This window comes from Melanostigma gelatinosum, assembly GCF_949748355.1.
Source record: "Melanostigma gelatinosum genome assembly, chromosome: 13".
Lineage (NCBI taxonomy): Eukaryota > Metazoa > Chordata > Actinopteri > Perciformes > Zoarcidae > Melanostigma > Melanostigma gelatinosum.
This window is the reverse complement of record NC_136646.1, coordinates 25,126,410-25,152,967: the sequence shown is the minus strand read 5'-3', so window position 1 is coordinate 25,152,967 and position 26,558 is coordinate 25,126,410. Positions and strand designations below refer to the sequence as shown.

The following is a 26,558-nucleotide window of genomic DNA, read 5'->3' as shown; positions in this document are numbered from 1 at the left end:
ATACAGTGTGTCTTATAGTTCCCACGTAACCTGAACGCAGCACGCAGTCAGATTAATGTGGTGGCTATTGATTGGCTCTCGGACAGGAAGCGGGATGACGGCTCGTTCTCAGGGATGATGGGATATTTACGTTAAATCTCCGTTTTCGTGTCTCGAGTTTTGAATGGAACATAAAGCGGCTGCGTTCAGCGCGTGCACGCGGCTCTTTCTGACATGGGTCATCGGACTGAAGGCAGCCGAGCCGCGCGCTGCCGGAGGCGGCTGGTGAGCAATTACTGTCTTTGTAGTATTATTGTACTAACGTTACGTTATGAATTGTACCACTTGTATATGTGTGTACACACGCACATTTACACAGTATTTATACATATATACATACACATATACTGTACATACACATACTGTATAATATATATATATATACTGTACGTACAGTATCTATACACACATTTGTATATTTCTGCGCGTGTGTGTGTTCAGGTCGTCAGACTCTGACGTCAGACTACAGGATGGAGGTTTGTGTAACATCGATGTGCTGGACGGCTCCTCGCTCTCTCATCAGCAGTTCATCCAAAGGTACAAAAACCAAATGAATCCATTAAAAGTCAAGTACTTGCATCATAACATCAGATACTTTTGTGTATTCGAGCACCGTGAACACACTGATCCTCAACATCCTGACAGCTGTTAATCTGCTGACTCACTGTGGTATATATATATATATATATATATATATATATATATATATATATATATATATATATATATATATATATTTGTTCAGATACGCGTTCAGCCGACCGGTGATCCTCAGAGGTCTGACTGACAACATGGTGCGTATCTTCATCTCTTCATCATCCTCAACCACGTTTATATTAATACACCGTCACACTCAACCATGTTAACCTGTTTGTTTCATCTGAAAGTGTTTGAAACGTGACACATTCACACTGATCATAAACTAATGTATGAATCCATGAATCACCTGTTTTAGAGGTTCAGGTCTTCGTGCTCCAGGTCCAGTTTACTAGAACAATATGGAGACCGGAGAGTTCGGCTCAGCACCGCCAACACGTACTCTTACAGGAAAGGTAAGAACGTTGTTGACCGGTGTTTATCTACTGTTTGAAGCTCACAAACACTCACTGTGTCTCTGTGTGTCTCTGTGGTCTCTGTCCTGTGGTCTCTGGTCCTCTGGTCTCTGGTCCTCTGGTCTCTGTCCTCTGGTCGCTGGTCCTCTGGTCTCTGTCCTGTGGTCTCTGGTCCTCTGGTCCTCTGGTCCTCTGGTCTCTGTCCTGTGGTCTCTGGTCTCTGGTCTCTGTCCTGTTGTCTCAGTGGACGTCCCTCTGCAGGAGTACGTGGACGTCTGGCTGAGGCCTCAGTCTGCAGACGTCCTCGGCAGCGGTGAGTAAAACACAACATTTAAAATACGTAACTGAAATGTTTATGACGACTGCTGAAGTGAGAATGAACTCTGAACTTGACTCTAAAACAGTGAAAGTAGTTTTGTGTAGAGTAATCTTAATAACACACGGTTTACATCCCACTGTATTGTACTGTTCAGTGTTACGTCCCGATGTATCGTACTGTTCAGTGTTACGTCCCGATGTATCGTACTGTTCAGTGTTACGTCCCGATGTATCGTACTGTTCAGCGTTACGTCCCGATGTATCGTACTGTTCAGCGTTACGTCCCGATGTATCGTACTGTTCAGTGTTACGTCCCGATGTATCGTACTGTTCAGCGTTACGTCCCGATGTATTGTACTGTTCAGTGTTACGTCCCGATGTATCGTACTGTTCAGCGTTACGTCCCGATGTATCGTACTGTTCAGTGTTACGTCCCGATGTATCGTACTGTTCAGCGTTACGTCCCGCTGTATCGTACTGTTCAGCGTTACGTCCCGATGTATCGTACTGTTCAGCGTTACGTCCCGATGTATCGTACTGTTCAGCGTTACGTCCCGATGTATCGTACTGTTCAGCGTTACGTCCCGATGTATCGTACTGTTCAGCGTTACGTCCCGATGTATCGTACTGTTCAGCGTTACGTCCCGATGTATCGTACTGTTCAGCGTTACGTCCCGATGTATCGTACTGTTCAGCGTTACGTCCCGATGTATCGTACTGTTCAGCGTTACGTCCCGATGTATCGTACTGTTCAGCGTTACGTCCCGATGTATCGTACTGTTCAGCGTTACGTCCCGATGTATCGTACTGTTCAGCGTTACGTCCCGATGTATCGTACTGTTCAGCGTTACGTCCCGATGTATCGTACTGTTCAGCGTTACGTCCCGATGTATCGTAGTGTTCAGCGTTACGTCCCGATGTATCGTACTGTTCAGCGTTACGTCCCGATGTATCGTACTGTTCAGCGTTACGTCCCGATGTATCGTACTGTTCAGCGTTACGTCCCGATGTATCGTACTGTTCAGCGTTACGTCCCGATGTATCGTACTGTTCAGCGTTACGTCCCGATGTATCGTACTGTTCAGCGTTACGTCCCGATGTATCGTACTGTTCAGCGTTACGTCCCGATGTATCGTACTGTTCAGCGTTACGTCCCGATGTATCGTACTGTTCAGCGTTACGTCCCGATGTATCGTAGTGTTCAGCGTTACGTCCCGATGTATCGTACTGTTCAGCGTTACGTCCCGATGTATCGTACTGTTCAGCGTTACGTCCCGATGTATCGTACTGTTCAGCGTTACGTCCCGATGTATCGTACTGTTCAGCGTTACGTCCCGATGTATCGTACTGTTCAGCGTTACGTCCCGATGTATCGTACTGTTCAGCGTTACGTCCCGATGTATCGTACTGTTCAGCGTTACGTCCCGATGTATCGTACTGTTCAGCGTTACGTCCCGATGTATCGTACTGTTCAGCGTTACGTCCCGATGTATCGTAGTGTTCAGCGTTACGTCCCGATGTATCGTACTGTTCAGCGTTACGTCCGGATGTATCGTACTGTTCAGCGTTACGTCCCGATGTATCGTACTGTTCAGCGTTACGTCCCGATGTATCGTACTGTTCAGCGTTACGTCCCGATGTATCGTACTGTTCAGCGTTACGTCCCGATGTATCGTACTGTTCAGCGTTACGTCCCGATGTATCGTACTGTTCAGCGTTACGTCCCGATGTATCGTACTGTTCAGCGTTACGTCCCGATGTATCGTACTGTTCAGCGTTACGTCCCGATGTATCGTACTGTTCAGCCTTACGTCCCGATGTATCGTACTGTTCAGCGTTACGTCCCGATGTATCGTACTGTTCAGCGTTACGTCCCGATGTATCGTACTGTTCAGCGTTACGTCCCGATGTATCGTACTGTTCAGCGTTACGTCCCGATGTATCGTACTGTTCAGCGTTACGTCCCGATGTATCGTACTGTTCAGCGTTACGTCCCGATGTATCGTAGTGTTCAGTGTTACGTCCCGATGTATCGTACTGTTCAGTGTTACGTCCCGATGTATCGTATTGTTCAGCGTTACGTCCCGATGTATCGTACTGTTCAGCGTTACGTCCCGATGTATCGTACTGTTCAGTGTTACGTCCCGATGTATCGTACTGTTCAGCGTTACGTCCCGATGTATCGTAGTGTTCAGCGTTACGTCCCGATGTATCGTACTGTTCAGGGTTACGTCCCGATGTATTGTACTGTTCAGTGTTACGTCCCGATGTATCGTAGTGTTCAGCGTTACGTCCCGATGTATCGTACTGTTCAGCGTTACGTCCCGATGTATTGTACTGTTCAGTGTTACGTCCCGATGTATCGTAGTGTTCAGCGTTACGTCCCGATGTATCGTACTGTTCAGCGTTACGTCCCGATGTATCGTAGTGTTCAGCGTTACTTCCCGATGTATCGTTTGTTGCTCACCTGTACTGAAGCTCGTCTGAGAGTTTCTCCTGAAGATCGACGAGACATTCAGTATTTTTGTCCTTCAAAGAAACAAACAAAATGTGCAGATCAACCGACAGTATGTGTTGGTCCGTCTCTCAATACGTTCCTCACTTCCTGTCTGTGGCTCTCAGCGCCGAGCTCAGTGGTTCCTACCGAAGACTTCAATCTTTAAATACACAACTGTTTCATATATATATATGTATATGTATATATATTAGTGCTGGGCAAGTTAACGCGTTATTATGACAATTATATTATCGCGCGTTAACGCAGTTTTTTTTTTTTGGGCTGGTGGAAATGGCATTGGAAGTCCGTTTCCTCAGCCAAAAAAAAAAAAAAAAAAAGGTAACTTACTAAAAGAGCAGCAGCAGGAAGTGACGCCACACAAACAGCTGTTCACCGCTCGCTGCCCGGTTCTCGTGTTAGAAATGTCCGCTGAATAAAAAATAAATAACTGCGTCAACACACGATAATATAATTGTCGGCGTTAATTAATGAATGTGTTAACGTGATAATAACGTGTTAAGTTGCCCAGCACTAAAACATATATATTTGAAAATTGTTACTAAAATCACAAATTATATCTATCTATATATATATATATATATGCTCTAGAGAGTATTTATGTGTGTGACTGAGTCAGAATAAACGACAGTGTGATGATGATGAAGAAACAACAGATGTTTTAATGGAGCTCCACACACACTGCGGGTTGTGTTTCGTCTCCTCAGAAACTCTGTATTTCTTCGGCGGCACCAACGTGACGGAGTGGCAGCGTCTGCTGGACCAGTACGAGTCTCCTCCGTACGTCCTGCCTCACACCAGCGCAGCGCTCAGCTTCGGCATCGCAGGTCCGTCCTCAGAGTTCAACCTCCGACATGTTCTGTAGTTTTGATCCTAAACATGTTTCCTGCACACAAATTGTAATCATTATTGTAGCTAATTATTGATTATTGAGACCAGACTGTTCTCAGCATTTAGTTTACAGAAAATAAATACTTTTATGTTTTGAATAAAATAAACAGCGGCAGTATGTAATTAAACTGATATTTAAAGGGTTACATTTCTGAAAATGATTGAATATTTGGTGGTTATGAGGACTGATAATATCAATATATAATCATTTTATGACAGTTTTTTCCTTTAAAAGAAATCGGAGCATTTTCTTCGGTATTAAATCTTTTAAATCGACATTTATTTCTGCTCTGTTTGATTTATTTTGTAATTTGAGGTAAAACACTTAAATTATTGTTCTTTGAAAACACAGTGTTCTTGTTGGATTTTTGTCATGAAAAGTTTCTTTAAACAGTTTTAATTCAGCGACTGTTTAGTTTCCTGTGACTCGAATGCATCAGATCTAAAGACGTAGGCTTCAGGTCTGTGTTTGGGCTCCAGGTCCTGGATCAGGAGTCCCCTTCCACTGGCACGGTCCTGGTTTCTCTGAGGTCATCTACGGCAGAAAGGTGAGGACACAAACACCTTTCTTTAGTTTCCTTCAGACCAACGTCTCGGTTTCAGTGAAGGACTCTTCTCTCTCAGCGGTGGTTCCTCTACCCGCCGGACAAGGAGCCGCACTTCCACCCGAACCGCTCCACCCTGTCCTGGGTGACGGAGACCTACCCGCACCTGCCGGAGGACGAGGCTCCGCTGGAGTGCACCATCTCACCTGGAGAGGTAAACAACACCTTGTTGGTGCTGCTGGTTTATTAGTATTAGTATTATTATTATTATTATTATTATGAAGAATGTTCCTCTTCAAAACCGAAAAAACATCAAACAGAAATCAGAGGAACTGTATCATGGAAAAGATTTGATCTTGATGGTGTTCAGTAACAATAATAGTGAATCAGAACACTTTAAATCTGTTTCTCTGCTCGCAGCAGTAATTTGACTCGTAACATAATGAAGACAAAATGATAAAACCCTTTTTCTCCATCAGGTTCTGTATTTCCCCGACCGCTGGTGGCATGCCACCCTCAACCTGGACACCAGTGTCTTCATCTCCACCTTCCTCGGCTGATCTTCTTCATCAGCTCAGACTGAAGGAGGAAGAGTCTGTATCTGATGTCTGAAGCAGCAGCGTCACAGTGACAAGGTTCCATTTGTTGCTGTCTCATAAAATAACAATAAAAATGTATTTAATGACCAAAGGAGCCATTTGTTCCAGTCTTCTGAGGAATAAAAATATCTGCTGTTAAAATGTTTTCACATTATTTCTGTGGTTCTTTCAACCAAGTTTTAAGATTTCACTGCAACAACATCGTGTTTCATAACAAAAGTGTTATTGTAGAACATCAGATAATCCACACAAAGTCCAGCTGAGGACGACTACTACTACTGACACACAACGACTACAAAGAGACACACGACTACAAAGAGACACAACGACTACAGAGAGACACACGACTACAGAGAGACACACGACTACAGAGAGACACACGACTACAAAGAGACACGACTACAAAGAGACACATGACTACAAAGAGACACGACGACTACAGAGACACGACGACTACAGAGACACAACGACTACAGAGACACACGACTACAAAGAGACACGACTACAAAGAGACACACGACTACAAAGAGACACGACGGCTACAAAGAGACACGACTACAAAGAGACAACGACTACAAAGAGACACACGACTACAAAGACACGACTACAAAGAGACACGACGACTACAGAGACACGACGACTACAGAGACACAACGACTACAGAGACACACGACTACAAAGAGACACGACTACAAAGAGACACATGACTACAAAGAGACACGACGACTACAGAGACACGACGACTACAGAGACACAACGACTACAGAGACACACGACTACAAAGAGACACGACTACAAAGAGACACACGACTACAAAGAGACACGACGGCTACAAAGAGACACGACTACAAAGAGACAACGACTACAAAGAGACACACGACTACAAAGAGACACGACTACAAAGAGACACAACGACTACAAAGAGACACGACTACAAAGAGACACAACGACTACAAAGAGACACGACGACTACAGAGACACACGACTACAAAGAGACACAACGACTACAAAGAGACACGACTACAAAGAGACACAACGACTACAAAGAGACACGACGACTACAGAGACACAACGACTACAGAGACACACGACTACAAAGAGACACGACTACAAAGACACACGACTACAAAGAGACACGACGGCTACAAAGAGACACGACTACAAAGAGACAACGACTACAAAGAGACACACGACTACAAAGAGACACAACGACTACAAAGAGACACGACTACAAAGAGACACACGACTACAAAGAGACACACAACGACTACAAAGAGACACGACTACAAAGAGACACACGACTACAAAGAGACACGACTACAAAGAGACACAACGACTACAAAGACACACGACTACAAAGAGACACGACGACTACAGAGACATGACGACTACAAAGAGACACGACTACAAAGAGACACAACGACTACAAAGAGACACGACGACTACAAAGACACAAGACTACAAAGAGACACGACTACAGAGACACACGACTACAGAGAGACACACGACTACAGAGAGACACACGACTACAGAGAGACACGACGACTACAAAGAGACACACGACTACAGAGAAACGATGACTACAGAGACACGACGACTACAAAGAGACACACGACTACAGAGAGACACGACGACTACAGAGAAACGATGACTACAGAGACACGACGACTACAAAGAGACACACGACTACAAAGAGACACGACTACAAAGAGACACGACGACTACAGAGACACGACGACTACAGAGACACAACGACTACAGAGACACACGACTACAAAGAGACACGACTACAAAGAGACACACGACTACAAAGAGACACGACGGCTACAAAGAGACACGACTACAAAGAGACAACGACTACAAAGAGACACACGACTACAAAGAGACACGACTACAAAGAGACACAACGACTACAAAGAGACACGACTACAAAGAGACACAACGACTACAAAGAGACACGACGACTACAGAGACACACGACTACAAAGAGACACAACGACTACAAAGAGACACGACTACAAAGAGACACAACGACTACAAAGAGACACGACGACTACAGAGACACAACGACTACAGAGACACACGACTACAAAGAGACACGACTACAAAGAGACACACGACTACAAAGAGACACGACGGCTACAAAGAGACACGACTACAAAGAGACAACGACTACAAAGAGACACACGACTACAAAGAGACACAACGACTACAAAGAGACACGACTACAAAGAGACACACGACTACAAAGAGACACACAACGACTACAAAGAGACACGACTACAAAGAGACACACGACTACAAAGAGACACGACTACAAAGAGACACAACGACTACAAAGACACACGACTACAAAGAGACACGACGACTACAGAGACATGACGACTACAAAGAGACACGACTACAAAGAGACACAACGACTACAAAGAGACACGACGACTACAAAGACACAAGACTACAAAGAGACACGACTACAGAGACACAACGACTACAAAGAGACACGACTACAAAGAGACACAACGACTACAAAGAGACACGACGACTACAGAGACACAACGACTACAAAGAGACACGACTACAAAGAGACACAACGACTACAGAGACACACGACTACAAAGAGACACGACGACTACAGAGACACACGACTACAAAGAGACACACAACGACTACAAAGAGACACACGACTACAGAGACACACGACTACAAAGAGACACGACGACTACAGAGACACGACGACTACAAAGAGACACACGACTACAGAGAAACGATGACTACAGAGACACGATGACTACAAAGAGACACACGACTACAAAGAGACACACGACTACAGAGAGACACACGACTACAGAGAGACACACGACTACAGAGAGACACGACGACTACAAAGAGACACACGACTACAGAGAAACGATGACTACAGAGACACGACGACTACAAAGAGACACACGACTACAGAGAGACACGACGACTACAGAGAAACGATGACTACAGAGACACGACGACTACAAAGAGACACACGACTACAGAGACACAATGACTACAGAGACACGATGACTACAAAGAGACACACGACTACAAAGAGACAGAATGACTACAGAGACACGATGACTACAAAGAGACAGAATGACTACAGAGAGACAGAAGTCAACAGAAAGACACTAAAGACTATCTTGGTCCTCTGAAGGTGGAGCCTTTTGTCTCATGATCCTCTCATTAACTGATTCATGTCTTTAGTTCTTCAGATATTTAGTCATGAGAAGTCAGAGGATCAATAAAGTAATTTCAGTTACTTACGGGAACATAAATGATAATAGTTGAGCGAAACAAAGCTACACATTTATTACTAAAAAGACACTTTTCTAAACCATCTAAAGTCATCAATCACAGAAGGAGACGAGACTGAAAGATGTAAAAAACATGAAACATTTATTTTATCACAACATTTTTAAAACGTGTTTGTGCAGCAGGTTGATGGTTCAAAGACGTGCTGTGTGGTAAGATGTCTCACTGCGACTGAAAACTAGAAAATCAAACGCATTAAGAAGTAAATGTGCTACAGTCTTTTTAAATAATCGGACTTTAACTTGATTGTAATCGTCACATTTAAACAGAAAAGATAAACAACAACATGCTGCTGTACGACAGAGCTGTGATGTCACATCATATTGAATCATTTATAATTAAAAAAACAACTTCAACATCAACAAGGACAACATTTGAGCAAAAACAAGCACAGAAGCTGCAGCAGAGTCCTCTCACATCAACACAAGAAACTTCATTTACTGATTCAACATTTACAACAAAAAACAGCCGGCGAGTTTCTCTCAACATTCTCTCTTTCAGCTGCAGCACTACAATTTCCCCTCTTTTAGTTTGCCAGCAAACGCAACACTTTCCCTCATCTCCACTCTGAGCGATGAGCAGCACAAACAGCCGTTTACGTGATTTAAGTTGCTGACATGAAATGATATCAATCCTGATCAGAATGGAAGGACTCTGATCTGTGCAGACGGCCCTCGTTCAGGCTGAACAGAAATCATCACATTTAATTGATGTTGTCAGTTGATTGATTTACAGGATTCATATTTTAAAGTAAAACGTGTGTTTTGTTTCTTCTGCAGAATGAAGTTAATCTGACGTCTTGTTGGTTTAACTTTTAAAACTTGAAATACTTCTGCAGTCACAGATTCTGGATTTAAATTAGCTTCCAGTTATTTTATATTTGATATATTATATACCACATAATATATAAAATATAATAACGACATGTAATTACAGGTATGATTTGATCAAACATTCTGGTTTTAATGTTTGTATTCTTCAAGTTTATGAAAAACTTCAACTGAAACTCGACTTTAGAAACAAACCCTACTCATGCGCCGACATTAATAAAACCTAAATGATCTAAAATGTTCAAATGAAAAGCCAAAATATTTCCCTGATGATGCAAAAGAGTTTTAAAAATGTCTGATAAGTTTTGGTTCTTTAAATACAAATAAACATCGAGCTTCTTCTTCACAATCGATTTCCAGGAACGACAAGAAAATATGTCAAAAGTGCATTAAATCATATTATATTCATTAATATTACATTAAACGTGTATCTGTTTGGACTTTATGAATATGTATTCGTAAAGCTGCCTGCTGATTAATAATAAGACTTTGCTGGAGAGAAACTAAGTACGTTACGTCTACAAAGTATTTGTACTCTTCTTGAGTATTTCCTACTTTAAACTCACAAGTTCCACTTCAAGGACTTTAAATACAAAACATGCGACGACCTGTAAAAACGATGCTGTTATTAATGAACTCGGTTATATCGTTTATTTTACTTTGACGACAAAGACTTTTACTGGTAACAGAGTATTTCATAACGTAGTATTTCTACTTCTGAGTACTTGTGAGAACATTCACGTCAGAGGTTGAACGGATGTTGAAACTTGATTTGAACTTTGTTGAGTTTTACATTCGTTCATCTCTCTGTTTATGAATCCTCTCCGTCTCCTTCCTGTACAATCATTTCATAACTTTGGAACTCTGTTTGTCGCTCATCAAAGTGGAACAAAGCGATTTGTTTGATCTTTACCGACAGCCCCTCTGAGTCACCTCCTCTGCTCTCATTGGTCAGTAGTCCTCCACCCATCCGTTCTCCAAAATAAAAGCATCAATCACTTCCTTCATGGCCAGATTTGGGATGAGCTGATCTTGGGTCAGCGGAGAACGCGTCACCGGGTCAAAATGGCCGACTCGCTGCAAGACAATGAGTATTTTCACAGAGTAGTATGAGTACTTGTACCACAGTATTTTCACAGAGTAGTATGAGTACTTGTACCTGCAGGTGCTCCTCGATGTCCTTCCTGTCGTACGTGACTCCACTAGCAGTGATGCACGGCTCTCTCATCAACTCAAAGCTGATCTTTCCACACAGGAAGTCAGGAATCTCTCGCTTCTGTCAAACACACAGTGGACATCACATCTGTTGCCTCCTCCTCCTCCCTCCCTCTCCTCCTCCTCCTCTCCTCCTCCTCCCTCCCTCTCCCTCCTCCTCCCTCTCCCTCCTCCTCCCCCTCCTCCTCCTCCTCCTCCCTCTCCCTCCTCCTCCTCTCCCTCTTCCTCCTCCTCCTCCCTCTCCCTCCTCTCCCTCCTCCCCCTCCCTCCCTCTCCTCCTCCTCCTCTCTCCCTCTCCCTCTCCCTCCTCTCCCTCCTCCTCCTCCTCCCTCTCCCTCCTCCTCCTCCTCCCTCTCCCTCCTCCTCCTCTTCCTCCTCCTCCTCCCTCTCCCTCCCCCTCCTCCTCCCTCTCCTCCCTCTCCTCCTCCTCCTCCCTCTCCCTCCTCTCCCTCCTCCCCCTCCCTCCTCCTCCTCCTCCTCCTCCTCTCCTCCTCCTCCTCCCTCTCCCTCCTCCTCCCCCTCCTCCTCCCTCCTCCCCCTCCTCCTCCCTCCTCCTCCTCTCCCTCCTCCTCCTCCCTCCTCTCCCTCCTCCCCCTCCCTCCCCCTCCTCCTCCCTCTCCTCCTCCTCCTCCTCCTCCTCCCTCCTCTCCCTCCTCCCCCTCCCTCCTCCTCCTCCTCCTCCCTCTCCTCCTCCCTCTCCTCCTCCTCCTCCTCCCTCTCCCTCCTCCCCCTCCTCCTCCTCCTCTCCCTCCTCCTCCTCCCTCTCCCTCCTCTCCCTCCTCCCCCTCCCTCCCCGTCCTCCTCCCTCTCCTCCTCCTCCTCCTCCTCCTCCTCCCTCCTCTCCCTCCTCCCCCTCCCTCCTCCTCCTCCTCCTCCCTCTCCTCCTCCCTCTCCTCCTCCTCCTCCTCCCTCTCCCTCTCCTCCTCCTCTCCTCCTCCTCCTCCTCCCTCTCCTCCTCCCTCCCTCGCCTCCTCCCTCTCCTCCTCCTCCTCCTCCCTCTCCCTCTCCTCCTCCTCCTCCTCCTCCTCAGTAGTGGATCATTTGTATCTTTGGAAGATGTCCTCCATCAACACTGACCTTCCTCTTCTCGTCCACTTGACAGAAGAGCTCCTCCATGTCGGACACATATTTGTCCTGTGCAGAAGTAATCAGACATCAACCGGTTCATCCTAAGATAAATATTATTACATTACATGATTACATACAACTATTAGCACAGCAAACATCAAGCGACAAGGATCAATATATACACGCTGACATCTTCAGCTCCAGAGAGCTTTAAATAGCAGGAGGAGACCTCGGCTTCTTTAGAGAGAGGACGTAGAGACCTGTCAATCACAGTAAGCCCCGCCCTAAAGCATCCCCTGCTTCATGGTCTGTGTGACTCTAAATGGACCATAATGTACTAAATGAACATCATGCTGTATTGAAGAAGACTTGAAACTAGAGATTGAGACATAAACTCATGTTTACAATGTTTACTGAGGGAATAAATCAAGAGAGAAGTAGAGTCATTTTCTATAGACTTCTATACAACCAGAGGAGTCGCCCCCTGGTGGTCACTAGAGAGAATGCATCTTTAACTCATGAAGCTCTGGCTTCACTTGTCTCCTGTGTTTTACAAACAAAGACGATCACAACAGAAGACCTACATGTTTGGTGTGGAGGTCGTTTGGATGCTGCTGAATTCGGCCGTGGTCTGACTTGTCTTCTTGTTTGTGTCTGCAGCCGTCCAGCTCTCTGCAGATTCAACAGACACACTTAACATTTACAGGAACAAATCTACTGTGACATGCGTGTTCTTCGTCGTAGACCTGCCTCTTCTTCTCAGCGAAGATGAGTTTGGTGAGGTAGGCGTGCAGCTCGCTCTCCTGGTGGATCCTCCTCTCCTCCATGTTGTTCCAACGTTTCTTCTTGGCGATCCGCAGAGCGCCGGGGATGTCATCGCCAAAGTTCAGCCGCTGCTCTTTAGCCAGGTTATACGCTGGGGAAACAAACGTAAAGGTACTCTCCTCCCGTGTGTGAACTACGGTGCATCGACCCGACGTGGAGAATCCCCGGTACCTTTCTGCAGGTTGCCGATGGCTTCGTCGTAGCTCTGCATCTCCAGGTGACACTGACCCATGAAGAAGTGAGCTTTCACCGACTGGCCGTCCAGCTCCAGAGCGCGTCGGCAGTCGGCCAGAGCTTTGTCGTACTGCTGCAGCTTCACGGAGCACAGCGCTCTGTTGGTGTAGTACGCTGGGACGGACGGACTGTGGGTCTGAAACATCAAAACACAGATTCAACATTTCGCTCTCCGTATACTCAACTCAAGAGGATCCGTCAAACACAGACTCAGGATCAGATGGAGCGGAGCTCGCCTGCTGGGCCACTAAAAATACATCTGAGCTCATCGTGCTGGATCGTTTCCTGTCGCATCATGACGTGTCGTGTTGTATGGTAATGTCATTTCAATAGATATCTTTAGGCGAAAGACTCGGGCATTGCATGTATTCAGGCTTTTTAAAAGAGTAGAACCCAGTTGTTAGAACCCGGTTCTCCATCTCTTACTATGGCTCCGCTGTAGCAGGCAGCAGCTTCCAGGTACTTGCGGCTCAGGAAGAGGCGGTTTCCCTGTTCCTTCAGCTCCTGAGCCGACGCCGAGGCGCTTTCTGACATTCTGTCCACCGGGCTCGCTGCACCGCCGGCAGCCGGCCCTTCGGTCTGCTTCCCAATCCTGCCGCTCAGACCCCAACAGACCAGGACGGAGACTGAGACCAGAAGAGCAGAGACCGGAAGCGTTAAGCTGCTCGACATACTGACCAGCGTTGTGTACAACATGCTCTACAACAGGTCGCTTCTGGAGATCTCTGGTCATTGTAATACTTGTACTGACTTGTTTGTATATGTTGTGAATGTTAATTACATTCATTTGAATTAATAATACTAAAGTTGCCTGTAACAAGTCTGTTAAACTCTTTATTTTAGTCTGAGTTATCTTAAAAAGTCCAGAAGAAAACCTGCCTCTGGATGTTAGAATTAAAAGTATTCAAATCTTTTTTATCTGGTTTTTAATCTGGAGTAATATTACAGCCATAGTTTATAAGCTTTAATCATTGTTTTTGGATCATTTTCATTGTTTATTTAATTTAAATTACTTGTATTTATTTGTTTTTTATTTTTACATTTTTTTGTTGTCATTTGTTGTCATATTTACTGTTGTTGATTTCATATTTTAACAGCATATGAAAGATGAATTAACAGTATTTCTGAGAGGCTTTATGATGCATTTGAAGGTCATCTATTCATGTGATTAGCAGCGAAAGGTGAGGGAGTGTTCAGAGGAGCTGGAGGTGGATCAGGGGGGCTCGCGTTGTTGATTCATGCCGACATTGGGCCGACCTGAGACCGGTACCGACACACCGCACTACGGCCTCATCGGGGCCGAACTTGAGCCGTGAAGTTGGGCCGGATGCGGATCACTGTCGGAGCGAGAACTCCGCATGTTTCTCGCTGGCTGAGTTATTGAACATCAAACACAATAAGAACCGATCGATGACGTTACTGATTACTGATCTACACGTTAACACGGTGTCGATTGTTGACGTTAGAGACTAAATAAACACTGACGTGTCATATTTTTAAGCTAAATTCAAGCTGCTGCTTTCAGGTAAATCAATGCTAACGTGTAGCTAACGTGTCGCTAGCGTTAGTAGCATGAAGCTAACAAGTTAGCATTATTTCACACCGATACATCATCGATAACATCACACTGACATACCTGCGTAGCTGCTGGTTCACCTCTCTCTCGTATTAAAAAGTAAAAACGTTGTGAAATGAGCTGTTTGTTGTGATGGAGCTAGCTACCTAGCTACAAGTTGTCTTGCCAACAGCTGTTTTGGTTGCGATCTGTGACGCGTCATCGGGGGACACGCCCCCACGTCAACAATGAAAATAAAAGTTTTTACTTTTTATTGTGAAAAGAATATATAAATAGATGTTTTCTGAATAATAAATAATACATAAAATATTATTAAATAAATTATATAAAAATAAATAACTTCACTCTTTTTGAAATTCTATTGCACCAATACAATAAATACATTAAACTCATGCATATATATAACGATAGGATAAAGAGCTAAACATGTTTTAATTGACGAAGCATCATAACAGGTTTCAAACATTTGCATAGTTTATATGTTTCTGTCTCTAACAATAATAATGTTTTGCATTAACAAACACAAAATATTTAGGGGAACTTCAGTCATCGTTCCAAGTTGAACTTTCAAACTAAACATTCAAAAGTACAACTGAGACTCAAGAAAGGTCCGTAGACTTCATCCATCCAACAGTTTCCAATCAGCTGAACCGGATCGTTTTTAAAATAGAGCAGCTGAAGATAAAGTTCCCTGTGTTTTCTGATGAACAACAACATTCAACAGATTTGTGGTTCTGCGATTTACAGCTTCCCCCTGAAGGCACCGCGGCTCCCAGCTTCAGGCTACTTCTTCTTCTATGGTTCTTTTCTCCAGACCTCCTCTCCAGAGATGAAGGTGGCTTTGACGTCGAGGGCGTCGTCGAGCAGAACGAGGTCTACGAACACGGACACATCAAACATGAATATATAATTATGACATAATAATAACGACTGTTCCTAACGAGAGATGGAGACGCTCCTCTGGACCCTGACCTGCGTCCGATCCGTAGTCCAGGTTCCCCTTCTTGTGGACGACACCCAGCAGCTGAGCCGGATGGAGCGAAGCAGCTTCCAGAGCTTCTTCCACACTGCAGCCTGGTCACATGGAACCAAAAGACCACATCGTTGAGTGGAACTGCTCCTCAAGTTCAGTCACAAGTCACAGTGTTTGAATCATGAGGAATATTGAGTTATTTTCTGGTTCATTTTCTGCATTTAGAAACATTTCTGGGGAGAAATCTCAGGACTTCCTGCTACGAAAAGGGAAACATTTCTGGTAGTAATTCTTTTAATATCCAAGTATCTGAATGTACAAACATTTTACAACAAAACCGTCTTTGAGACGCTTCGTGTTGCTCCACAACTCAAAGAACTACAACTCAACAAAGAACTACAATCGTGACATATCATTTGTTTAGCTGCGGTTCTGCTGGTCTTCTTAAGTTATTTTGCACCAGCTCACCTGCAGCCTGTTTAAAGTGACGCACACACATGTCCATCGTGGCGATGCTGCCGCAGAGCGTCGTCGTGCCTGGAACACAGAACGAGCTCACAGATTACAATTAAAACCAGTTTACCGTTCACCATCACAGTGTCAATAAAGTTGTACGTCCTCCAACAATCAGTAGAACAGGAGGAGGAGGAGGAGGAGGAGGAGGAGGAGGAGGAGGAGGAGGAGGAGGAGGAGGAGGAGGAGCTTGAGACCTGCCACGTAGGCGTGAAGACCCTGGATCTCAATGACCTGCTGGCCCAGAGTGTGACGCCCAGGAGGCAGACCCATCGCCGCGATGGCGTCCGTCACCAGAACCAGACCTGAGGGTACAGTCACGGGTCACGACAGGAAGTGACATCAGAGCTTTGTCAACCGGGACGACGGCGGCGACCTCTGACCTGAAGGGTGCGCTCTGTGAGCGATGCGCAGCGCGGCCGGGTTGGTGTGGATCCCGTCAGCTATCATGCCGTAGTACACCGTCCGGCCTGCAGGGACCCGGTCACTGGTCAGAAGACCCACGATACCCGGGTCACGGTGGTGGAACTGGACCGGAGGAGGAGGAGGAGGAGGAGGAGGAGAACAAGAAGAACAAGAACAAGAAGAACAAGAACAAGAACAAGAAAATGAGATCTAATCAGAGATAAACGGAGACGAGCAACTTCAGGAAGACAAGGAGAAGTACTCACGTCCTTTACTGCAGTAGAAGTACTACTACTACAGTGTATAAGTACCCTGGTCCAGTAGAAGTACTACTACAGTGTAGAAGTACCCTGGTCCAGTAGAAGTACTACTACAGTGTATAAGTACTCTGGTCCAGTAGAAGTACTACCACAGTGTAGAAGTACTATGGTCCAGTAGAAGTACTACCACAGTGTAGAAGTACTATGGTCCAGTAGAAGTACTACCACAGTGTAGAAGTACCCTGGTCCAGTAGAAGTACTACTACAGTGTAGAAGTACCCTGGTCCAGTAGAAGTACTACTACCACAGTGTATAAGTACTATGGTCCAGTAGAAGTACTACTACAGTGTAGAAGTACCCTGGTCCAGTAGAAGTACTACTACCACAGTGTATAAGTACTATGGTCCAGTAGAAGTACTACCACAGTGTATAAGTACTATGGTCCAGTAGAAGTACAACCACAGTGTAGAAGTACCCTGGTCCAGTAGAAGTACTACCACAGTGTATAAGTACCCTGGTCCAGTAGAAGTACTTCCACAGTGTAGAAGTACCCTGGTCCAGTAGAAGTACTACTACCACAGTGTATAAGTACTATGGTCCAGTAGAAGTACTACCACAGTGTAGAAGTACCCTGGTCCAGTAGAAGTACTACCACAGTGTAGAAGTACCCTGGTCCAGTAGAAGTACTACCACAGTGTAGAAGTACCCTGGTCCAGTAGAAGTACTACCACAGTGTAGAAGTACCCTGGTCCAGTAGAAGTACTACCACAGTGTAGAAGTACCCTGGTCCAGTAGAAGTACTACTACAGTGTATAAGTACTCTGGTCCAGTAGAAGTACTACTACCACAGTGTATAAGTACTATGGTCCAGTAGAAGTACTACCACAGTGTAGAAGTACCCTGGTCCAGTAGAAGTACTACTACAGTGTAGAAGTACCCTGGTCCAGTAGAAGTACTACTACCACAGTGTATAAGTACTATGGTCCAGTAGAAGTACTACTACAGTGTAGAAGTACCCTGGTCCAGTAGAAGTACTACTACCACAGTGTATAAGTACTATGGTCCAGTAGAAGTACTACCACAGTGTATAAGTACTATGGTCCAGTAGAAGTACAACCACAGTGTAGAAGTACCCTGGTCCAGTAGAAGTACTTCCACAGTGTAGAAGTACCCTGGTCCAGTAGAAGTACTACTACCACAGTGTATAAGTACTATGGTCCAGTAGAAGTACTACCACAGTGTAGAAGTACCCTGGTCCAGTAGAAGTACTACCACAGTGTAGAAGTACCCTGGTCCAGTAGAAGTACTACCACAGTGTAGAAGTACCCTGGTCCAGTAGAAGTACTACTACAGTGTATAAGTACTCTGGTCCAGTAGAAGTACTACTACCACAGTGTATAAGTACTATGGTCCAGTAGAAGTACTACCACAGTGTAGAAGTACCCTGGTCCAGTAGAAGTACTACTACAGTGTAGAAGTACCCTGGTCCAGTAGAAGTACTACTACCACAGTGTATAAGTACTATGGTCCAGTAGAAGTACTACTACAGTGTAGAAGTACCCTGGTCCAGTAGAAGTACTATTACCACAGTGTATAAGTACTATGGTCCAGTAGAAGTACAACCACAGTGTAGAAGTACCCTGGTCCAGTAGAAGTACTACTACCACAGTGTATAAGTACCATGGTCCAGTAGAAGTACTACTACAGTGTAGAAGTACCCTGGTCCAGTAGAAGTACTACTACAGTGTAGAAGTACCCTGGTCCAGTAGAAGTACTACCACAGTGTATAAGTACACTGGTCCAGTAGAAGTACTACCACAGTGTATAAGTACCCTGGTCCAGTAGAAGTACTACCACAGTGTAGAAGTACCCTGGTCCAGTAGAAGTACTACCACAGTGTATAAGTACTATGGTCCAGTAGAAGTACTACCACAGTGTATAAGTACCCTGGTCCAGTAGAAGTACTACCACAGTGTAGAAGTACCCTGGTCCAGTAGAAGTACTACCACAGTGTAGAAGTACCCTGGTCCAGTAGAAGTACTACCACAGTGTAGAAGTACCCTGGTCCAGTAGAAGTACTACCACAGTGTAGAAGTACCCTGCTCCAGTAGAAGTACTACTCACAGGCAGCATGGCGTTGAACAGGTGGGTGATGAAAGAGGCTCCGTGATGAACAGCCTCCTCCGCCTGAGACAGGTTGGCCACAGAGTGACCTGAAGAGGAAACATCCCATCAGTAACAGGTGTGTACACACAGAAATACTACCCGCAGAGTACCCGTACTACCCCGACGCTCACCGAGAGACACGGTGACGCCTCTCCGGCAGAGCTCCCTCACCACCGATTGGCTGCCGGCCAGCTCCGGAGCCAGCGTCACCATGGCTATGCTGTCCAGGCTGCCGTAGGCGTCCATCAGGTCCTCCATCCCGCCGGCCTGGAAGGTCCTCAGAAAGCTCTCCGGGTGAGCTCCTTTCTTCTCCACGCTGATGAACGGGCCCTCCAGATGGAAGCCTGACACATACATGTACATATACACATATATATATATTCTTACAGGATATAAAATAAAATGCTGTTTGTTTGATAGAAACGACGGAGATCAGCATCTCACCCAGAACTCCAGCTCCGCCCCGTCCCCCATCGTGAACTTTGACCTGAGGCAGAACCTAAAACACGTTTCCATGATGAAGATGATCTCGTCATTAAAATAAAAGGACAGATCTGAACGGCAGCAAATAATAAAGTGAGACAAAACCAAGAACATAGACTTTAAAAAGTGTATCATTGAAGTCAGCAGCCGTCTGAGACACTTGAGAACATTTAAATCAACCCGTCAATCACGTCTGTGTCAAATCAACTGACTGTTTATTGAAATGTGGATATTTTATACATATTATTAGTATTAAAGAAAAGAAAATATAGAATTTAATTTGATAAAATAAGCCTTTTTTGGTAAAAGCAGCACAAGATACAGAAAAATAAAGTAATAATTAAATCATAAGGTGGTAAATACAACACTACGATAAGAATAAAATGTCATGTAAACAGCACGCTACACAGAGAATAGAGAGACAACTACTACTACTACATATATGTATGTATATTAATGTGTAGAGTATATATTTATATCTATATGTGATACAATGTGATAGCAGCAGAGTCAGCAGGTGGATTTGTATTTATATGCGTGTTGGTTGAATACTCATACGAGTATTTCATGTACATGTGACTCTATAAACATTTTGATTATTGCTTAGAAATAATATTTCTGTTAATATTCAAACAGTCCAAGAGGACAAAGCTTTACACAAATCATGAAAGTCATTAGAACGTTCAGACAATAATCTGAATAAAGACGTGAAGTAAATCAGTGATGTCGGATAGTTGGAGGTCGTTTGTGAGGTTCGAATGTCCTCGAGCTTCTCATCTGGAGGATTGCTGTGTTGTGTTTGAGGACTCAGGAGAAGTCAAGTTAAAACCAGTTACCTTGTGATAGACTGCTTGAGGAGACGTGACCAGCGTGGGGCAGAAGGACGTCACTCCGTGCTGAAGGATCTTCTTGGACACGAAGGAAAGTCCACTGCTGACGTCCTCTGAGGCCTGAGAGAAGTCAATACCGTATCCTCCTGAGGACAAGAGGACAGACTGCTGAGGACATGTCCTACAGGATCAAAGTGTCCTCCTGAGGACAAGAGGACAGACAGCTGAGGACATGTCCTACAGGATCAAAGTGTCCTCCTGAGGACAAGAGGACAGACTGCTGAGGACATATCCTACAGGATCAAAGTGTCCTCCTGAGGACAAGAGGACAGACTGCTGAGGACATGTCCTACAGGATCAAAGTGTCCTCCTGAGGACAAGAGGACAGACAGCTGAGGACATGTCCGACAGGATCAAAGTCTCCTCCTGAGGACAAGAGGACAGACTGCTGAGGACATGTCCTACAGGATCAAAGTGTCCTCCTGAGGACAAGAGGACAGACAGCTGAGGACATGTCCGACAGGATCAAAGTGTCCTGAGGAGAAGAGGACAGACTGCTGAGGACATGTCCTACAGGATCAATGTGTCCTCCTGAGGAGAAGAGGACAGACTGCTGAGGACATGTCCTACAGGATCAATGTGTCCTCCTGAGGAGAAGAGGACAGACAGCTGAGGACATGTCCTACAGGATCAATGTGTCCTCCTGAGGAGAAGAGGACAGACAGCTGAGGACATGTCCTACAGGATGAAAGTGTCCTCCTGAGGACAAGAGGACAGACAGCTGAGGACATGTCCTAAAGGATCAAAGTGTCCTCCTGAGGACAGACAGCTGAGGACATGTCCTACAGGATCAAAGTGTCCTCCTGAGGACAGACAGCTGAGGACATGTCCTACAGGATCAAAGTGTCCTCCTGAGGACAGACAGCTGAGGACATGTCCTACAGGATCAAAGTGTCCTCCTGAGGACAGACAGCTGAGGACATGTCCTACAGGATCAAAGTGTCCTCCTGAGGACAGACAGCTGAGGACATGTCCTACAGGATCAAAGTGTCCTCCTGAGGAGAAGAGGACAGACTGCTGAGGACATGTCCTACAGGATCAATGTGTCCTCCTGAGGAGAAGAGGACAGACAGCTGAGGACATGTCCTACAGGATCAAAGTGTCCTCCTGAGGACAGACTGCTGAGGACATGTCCTACAGGAGCAATGTGTCCTACAGGATCAAAGTGTCCTCCTGAGGAGAAGAGGACAGACTGCTGAGGACATGTCCTACAGGATCAATGTGTCCTCCTGAGGAGAAGAGGACAGACAGCTGAGGACATGTCCTACAGGATCAAAGTGTCCTCCTGAGGACAGACTGCTGAGGACATGTCCTACAGGAGCAATGTGTCCTACAGGATCAAAGTGTCCTCCTGAGGACAGACTGCTGAGGACATGTCCTACAGGATCAAAGTGTCCTCCTGAGGAGAAGAGGACAGACTGCTGAGGACATGTCCTACAGGATCAATGTGTCCTCCTGAGGAGAAGAGGACAGACAGCTGAGGACATGTCCTACAGGATGAAAGTGTCCTCCTGAGGACAAGAGGACAGACAGCTGAGGACATGTCCTACAGGAGCAATGTGTCCTACAGGATCAAAGTGTCCTCCTGAGGACAGAGGATAGACTGCTGTGTGTTACCATTGATCTGGACGTCTATGAAGCCCGGGGCGATGATGCTGCCTTCACAGTTCACACGTTCGTCTGCGTATCCTTGTTCATCAAAGAACAACTTCTCTGGATCTAAAATCCTCCCGTCACGCACCCACAGGTCCTCTCTGCACACACACACACACACACACACGTGTTGATGAATATTTGTGATAAACTGAAGGATGAAGTGTTCCTTTATGTGTTGATGTTGAATGTTTGTGATAAACTGAAGGATGAAGTGTTCTTTTATGTGTTGATGTTGAATGTTTGTGATAAACTGAAGGATGAAGTGTTCCTTTATGTGTTGATGTTGAATGTTTGTGATAAACTGAAGGATGAAGTGTTCCTTTATGTGTTGATGTTGAATGTTTGTGATAAACTGAAGGATGAAGTGTTCCTTTATGTGTTGATGTTGAATGTTTGTGATAAACTGAAGGATGAAGTGTTCCTTTATGTGTTGATGTTGAATGTTTGTGATAAACTGAAGGATGAAGTGTTCTTTTATGTGATGATGTTGAATGTTTGTGATAAACTGAAGGATGAAGTGTTCCTTTATGTGTTGATGTTGAATGTTTGTGATAAACTGAAGGATGAAGTGTTCCTTTATGTGTTGATGTTGAATGTTTGTGATAAACTGAAGGATGAAGTGTTCCTTTATGTGTTGATGTTGAATGTTTGTGATAAACTGAAGGATGAAGTGTTCTTTTATGTGATGATGTTGAATGTTTGTGATAAACTGAAGGATGAAGTGTTCTTTTATGTGATGATGTTGAATGTTTGTGATAAACTGAAGGATGAAGTGTTCTTTTATGTGATGATGTTGAATGTTTGTGATAAACTGAAGGATGAAGTGTTCTTTTATGTGATGATGTTGAATGTTTGTGATAAACTGAAGGATGAAGTGTTCCTTTATGTGTTGATGTTGAATGTTTGTGATAAACTGAAGGATGAAGTGTTCCTTTATGTGTTGATGTTGAATGTTTGTGATGAACTGAAGGATGAAGTGTTCCTTTATGTGTTGATGATGAATATTTGTGATAAACTGAAGGATGAAGTGTTCCGTTATGTGTAGATGTTGAATGTTTGTGATAAACTGAAGGATGAAGTGCTCTTTTATGTGATGATGTTGAATGTTTGTGATAAACTGAAGGATGAAGTGTTCCTTTATGTGTTGTTGAATGTTTCTGATAAACTGAAGGATGAAGTGTTCTTTTATGTGTTGATGTTGAATGTTTGTGATAAACTGAAGGATGAAGTGTTCCTTTATGTGTTGATGTTGAATGTTTGTGATAAACTGAAGGATGAAGTGTTCCTTTATGTGTTGTTGAATGTTTGTGATAAACTGAAGGATGAAGTGTTCTTTTATGTGTTGATGTTGAATGTTTGTGATAAACTGAAGGATGAAGTGCTCTTTTATGTGATGATGTTGAATGTTTGTGATAAACTGAAGGATGAAGTGTTCCTTTATGTGTTGTTGAATGTTTGTGATAAACTGAAGGATGAAGTGTTCTTTTATGTGTTGATGTTGAATGTTTGTGATAAACTGAAGGATGAAGTGTTCCGTTATGTGTTGATGTTGAATGTTTGTGATAAACTGAAGGATGAAGTGTTCCTTTATGTGTTGATGTTGAATATTTGTGATAAACTGAAGGATGAAGTGTTCCGTTATGTGTTGATGTAAATGTTACCTCTGCAGCTGGTGCTCTCTCAGTATTCTACAGTTGATAAACTGGGTGATTGAAGCGTCAGACACTGACTTGTTGGACGGCATGTTTGTCCCTCAGCAGACTGGTGGAGACAAACTCCGTCCACTCAGCGTCAGAGGACTGAAAGATGCAGCAGAACAAATGAAACGCTCTCGTTCAACATTTTAATACTTTGTTGCCGTGGGCTGCAACTACACAGATTTTATAGATTGATTAATTTGATCACCATCAATTAATCGTTTAAGAAATGTTTCAAGTAAATTCCTTTAATTGTTTTTTCTCTCTCAAACTGAATATCTTTGGACAAACAAGCATTTTTAAAAACATGTCAGAAAATGTGTCTGGTGGAAGAAGTACTCCGATCTTTTACTTCAGTTGAAGTACTAATACTACAGTGAAGAAATACTCTGTTACAAGTTTAAGTCCTACATTCAGAATCTTACTTCAGCAAAATTATATGCATTGAAATAAAGTACCAGAATGAAAAGTACTCACTATGCAGAATAATGTATATTTTATAGTATTATAACTATTGATGGATTAATGTGTTCATCACTTTAAAGATGGAGTTCATTTGAACGACTTTATATACTGCTGGTAGTTTAATCTGTAGTAATACTTCATTTATTAGTTGGTTAATACTCTGAATCTGTAAAGTAACTAAAGCTTTCAGATAAATGTAGTGCAGTAACAATATATGCCTCAAGTAAAGTACAAGTAAATTGTACTTAAATACAGTATTTGAGTGCAAATTAAAGTAAAACATTTCCATCATTATTTCCGAAAGTCCAAGGTTGTTGTTTTTTTGTACAAACGAACAAATATATTCAGTTTACTGTCACATGAGACGAATAGAAGCAGCCAATCATCACACAGGAAATGTTTCTTAACTTCTCAGATGTGTTGAGTCCAATTATTCTCAACAAACACTTCCTTCATTTGCACATATGAGCAGCTTTTACTGCCCTAAACTCAGTCTGCAGACCACTTTAAACGATTTAAAAACCATAATCAGTGCACGAGCATGACTCACCAGGATCATCTGACGTCAGATATCATCTGACGTCAGATATCATCTGACGTCAGATATCATCTGACGTCAGATATCATCTGACGTCAGATATCATCTGACGTCAGATATCATCTGATGTCAGATATCATCTGATGTCAGATATCATCTGATCCTGGAGGTGCAGCAGCTGACTTTGACCCCTGATCATCAGTGTTGCAACGAGCAGAAAACTACTGCTTGTGGCTCTGGTCTGTTATCTGCGTGAAGCGCACGAATCCAAACTCCATTCTGAAAACAGCCACGTGAAGGAGTCGTTAGCTCGGAGGGGCTTGACGTACCTTGAGAGGGAAAGAGGGAAGCAGTCCGAGGACCGCTGCAGTCCAGTCCTCAATTCGGCGTACACCAAATACACAATACTACACTTATTCCAGTAGAATGTCAACTTGTTCAACCGTCACGTCGCTCTTCTTCCGCAGCGAGCTACATTAAACGAGCTTATTAATAACAGAGTTCGGCGACCGCTCGTTCCGTGTCTTCATTCAGCGCTCCTGTCATTAGCAGGTCAATGAATAACCCGACGAGTGTTCCGAAGGATCAAAGTACTCGTCTGGTGTTGGACCTGAAGCTGAAGCGTTTTCAGCTGAGTCCGTCGAATAGGAACGAGTGAAACGGATGTCATGTGACTGCTGCAGGTCAGCTGATCAGCACACGAGAACCAACTGTCCCTGAAGTGCACTGACGATGAGCACTGTCCACAACTCACTGCTTCTGACCCTTTATTCTGGAGAAAGTACAAAGTCAATCAAGTGTAATACAAGAGAAACTGCCCAAAAGAGGCGGGGCTATCAAGCAGTTTAGCCAATTGCTGGTTAAAGATATATAAATGAGTGACATACAATTTAGCCAATCAGCGTCCTCAAATAGATTCAGCTCGGGAAATAATCGATTCATTTATTTAAACCAGATGTTGAATCATAAAACGTATCAAATATAAACTAGAGTTTAATCTGTGATCGTCTTCACTGTTTACATGTTGAACAACATCTCATCAGTCCGATCGGCTGCAGCGTCCAATCACATGACAGATGAACAATGAGGGGGCGTGTCGGCCGTTAAAACACTTCCTGGAAGTCTGTTCTCGTGGCTCCTCAGAGATCCCTCCTCCCTCCTCCCTCCTCCCTCCTCCCTCCTCGATCCTCAGAGCAGAAGTTTCAGTACTTGAAGCTGCAGAGCAGGAGAGGGAGCTAAAGCACAACATTTAAACACAAACCTCTCTTGACTTCTGGATACTTCTGTTCTGGCTTTGTGTGCCTCAGTACTTTCATAAGTACACGACTTATGAAACAGCATGTCGATGTCTTGATAACTTCCACTATAATTCATGTTGTAAAGTCTGGAGGGCTTTTAATCTGAGAATGTTTCTTCATCGTCTGAAGTTATAAAGTGTTAGTTTGGATTATATCACTCACACA

At 44.2% G+C, this 26,558-nt stretch overlaps 3 protein-coding genes across 5 annotated transcripts; 1 reads left to right on the top strand and 2 right to left on the bottom strand.

Moving 5' to 3' along the window:
• The first annotated feature begins 125 nt into the window (after positions 1 to 125).
• jmjd8 (jumonji domain containing 8) lies at positions 126 to 6,104 on the top strand. Its single transcript, XM_079282025.1, has 9 exons — positions 126 to 264; positions 481 to 576; positions 785 to 833; positions 995 to 1,091; positions 1,336 to 1,404; positions 4,632 to 4,751; positions 5,296 to 5,363; positions 5,440 to 5,574; positions 5,840 to 6,104. Exons 1-9 carry the CDS (start codon positions 164 to 166, stop codon positions 5,918 to 5,920), a joined length of 816 nt encoding a protein of 271 aa, XP_079138151.1. The 5' UTR covers positions 126 to 163; the 3' UTR covers positions 5,921 to 6,104.
• Positions 6,105 to 9,399: 3,295 nt separating this feature from the next.
• LOC306786301 (E3 ubiquitin-protein ligase CHIP-like) lies at positions 9,400 to 15,240 on the bottom strand. 2 transcript variants are annotated; one of them, XM_079281036.1, is made up of 9 exons: positions 15,110 to 15,240; positions 13,900 to 14,099; positions 13,411 to 13,609; positions 13,161 to 13,330; positions 12,999 to 13,082; positions 12,424 to 12,480; positions 11,291 to 11,407; positions 11,065 to 11,208; positions 9,413 to 9,479 (listed from the first exon to the last, which is right to left on the bottom strand). In XM_079281036.1, the coding sequence occupies exons 2-8, from the start codon at positions 14,005 to 14,007 to the stop codon at positions 11,083 to 11,085; spliced, it is 861 nt and encodes a 286-aa protein (XP_079137162.1). In that variant the 5' UTR covers positions 14,008 to 14,099; positions 15,110 to 15,240; the 3' UTR covers positions 9,413 to 9,479; positions 11,065 to 11,082. The 2 variants fall into 2 exon arrangements, with proteins under 2 accessions (XP_079137161.1, XP_079137162.1); XM_079281035.1 differs by having other exon boundaries at positions 9,400 to 11,208.
• Positions 15,241 to 15,462: 222 nt separating this feature from the next.
• amdhd2 (amidohydrolase domain containing 2) lies at positions 15,463 to 25,736 on the bottom strand. 2 transcript variants are annotated; one of them, XM_079282102.1, is made up of 12 exons: positions 25,425 to 25,736; positions 24,057 to 24,194; positions 22,357 to 22,493; positions 20,686 to 20,825; positions 19,811 to 19,865; positions 19,498 to 19,710; positions 19,325 to 19,413; positions 16,919 to 17,063; positions 16,733 to 16,840; positions 16,491 to 16,559; positions 16,022 to 16,123; positions 15,463 to 15,924 (listed from the first exon to the last, which is right to left on the bottom strand). In XM_079282102.1, exons 2-12 carry the CDS (start codon positions 24,137 to 24,139, stop codon positions 15,845 to 15,847), a joined length of 1,221 nt encoding a protein of 406 aa, XP_079138228.1. In that variant the 5' UTR covers positions 24,140 to 24,194; positions 25,425 to 25,736; the 3' UTR covers positions 15,463 to 15,844. The 2 variants fall into 2 exon arrangements, with proteins under 2 accessions (XP_079138228.1, XP_079138229.1); XM_079282103.1 differs by having other exon boundaries at positions 24,057 to 24,156; positions 25,425 to 25,445.
• Positions 25,737 to 26,558: the final 822 nt, after the last annotated feature.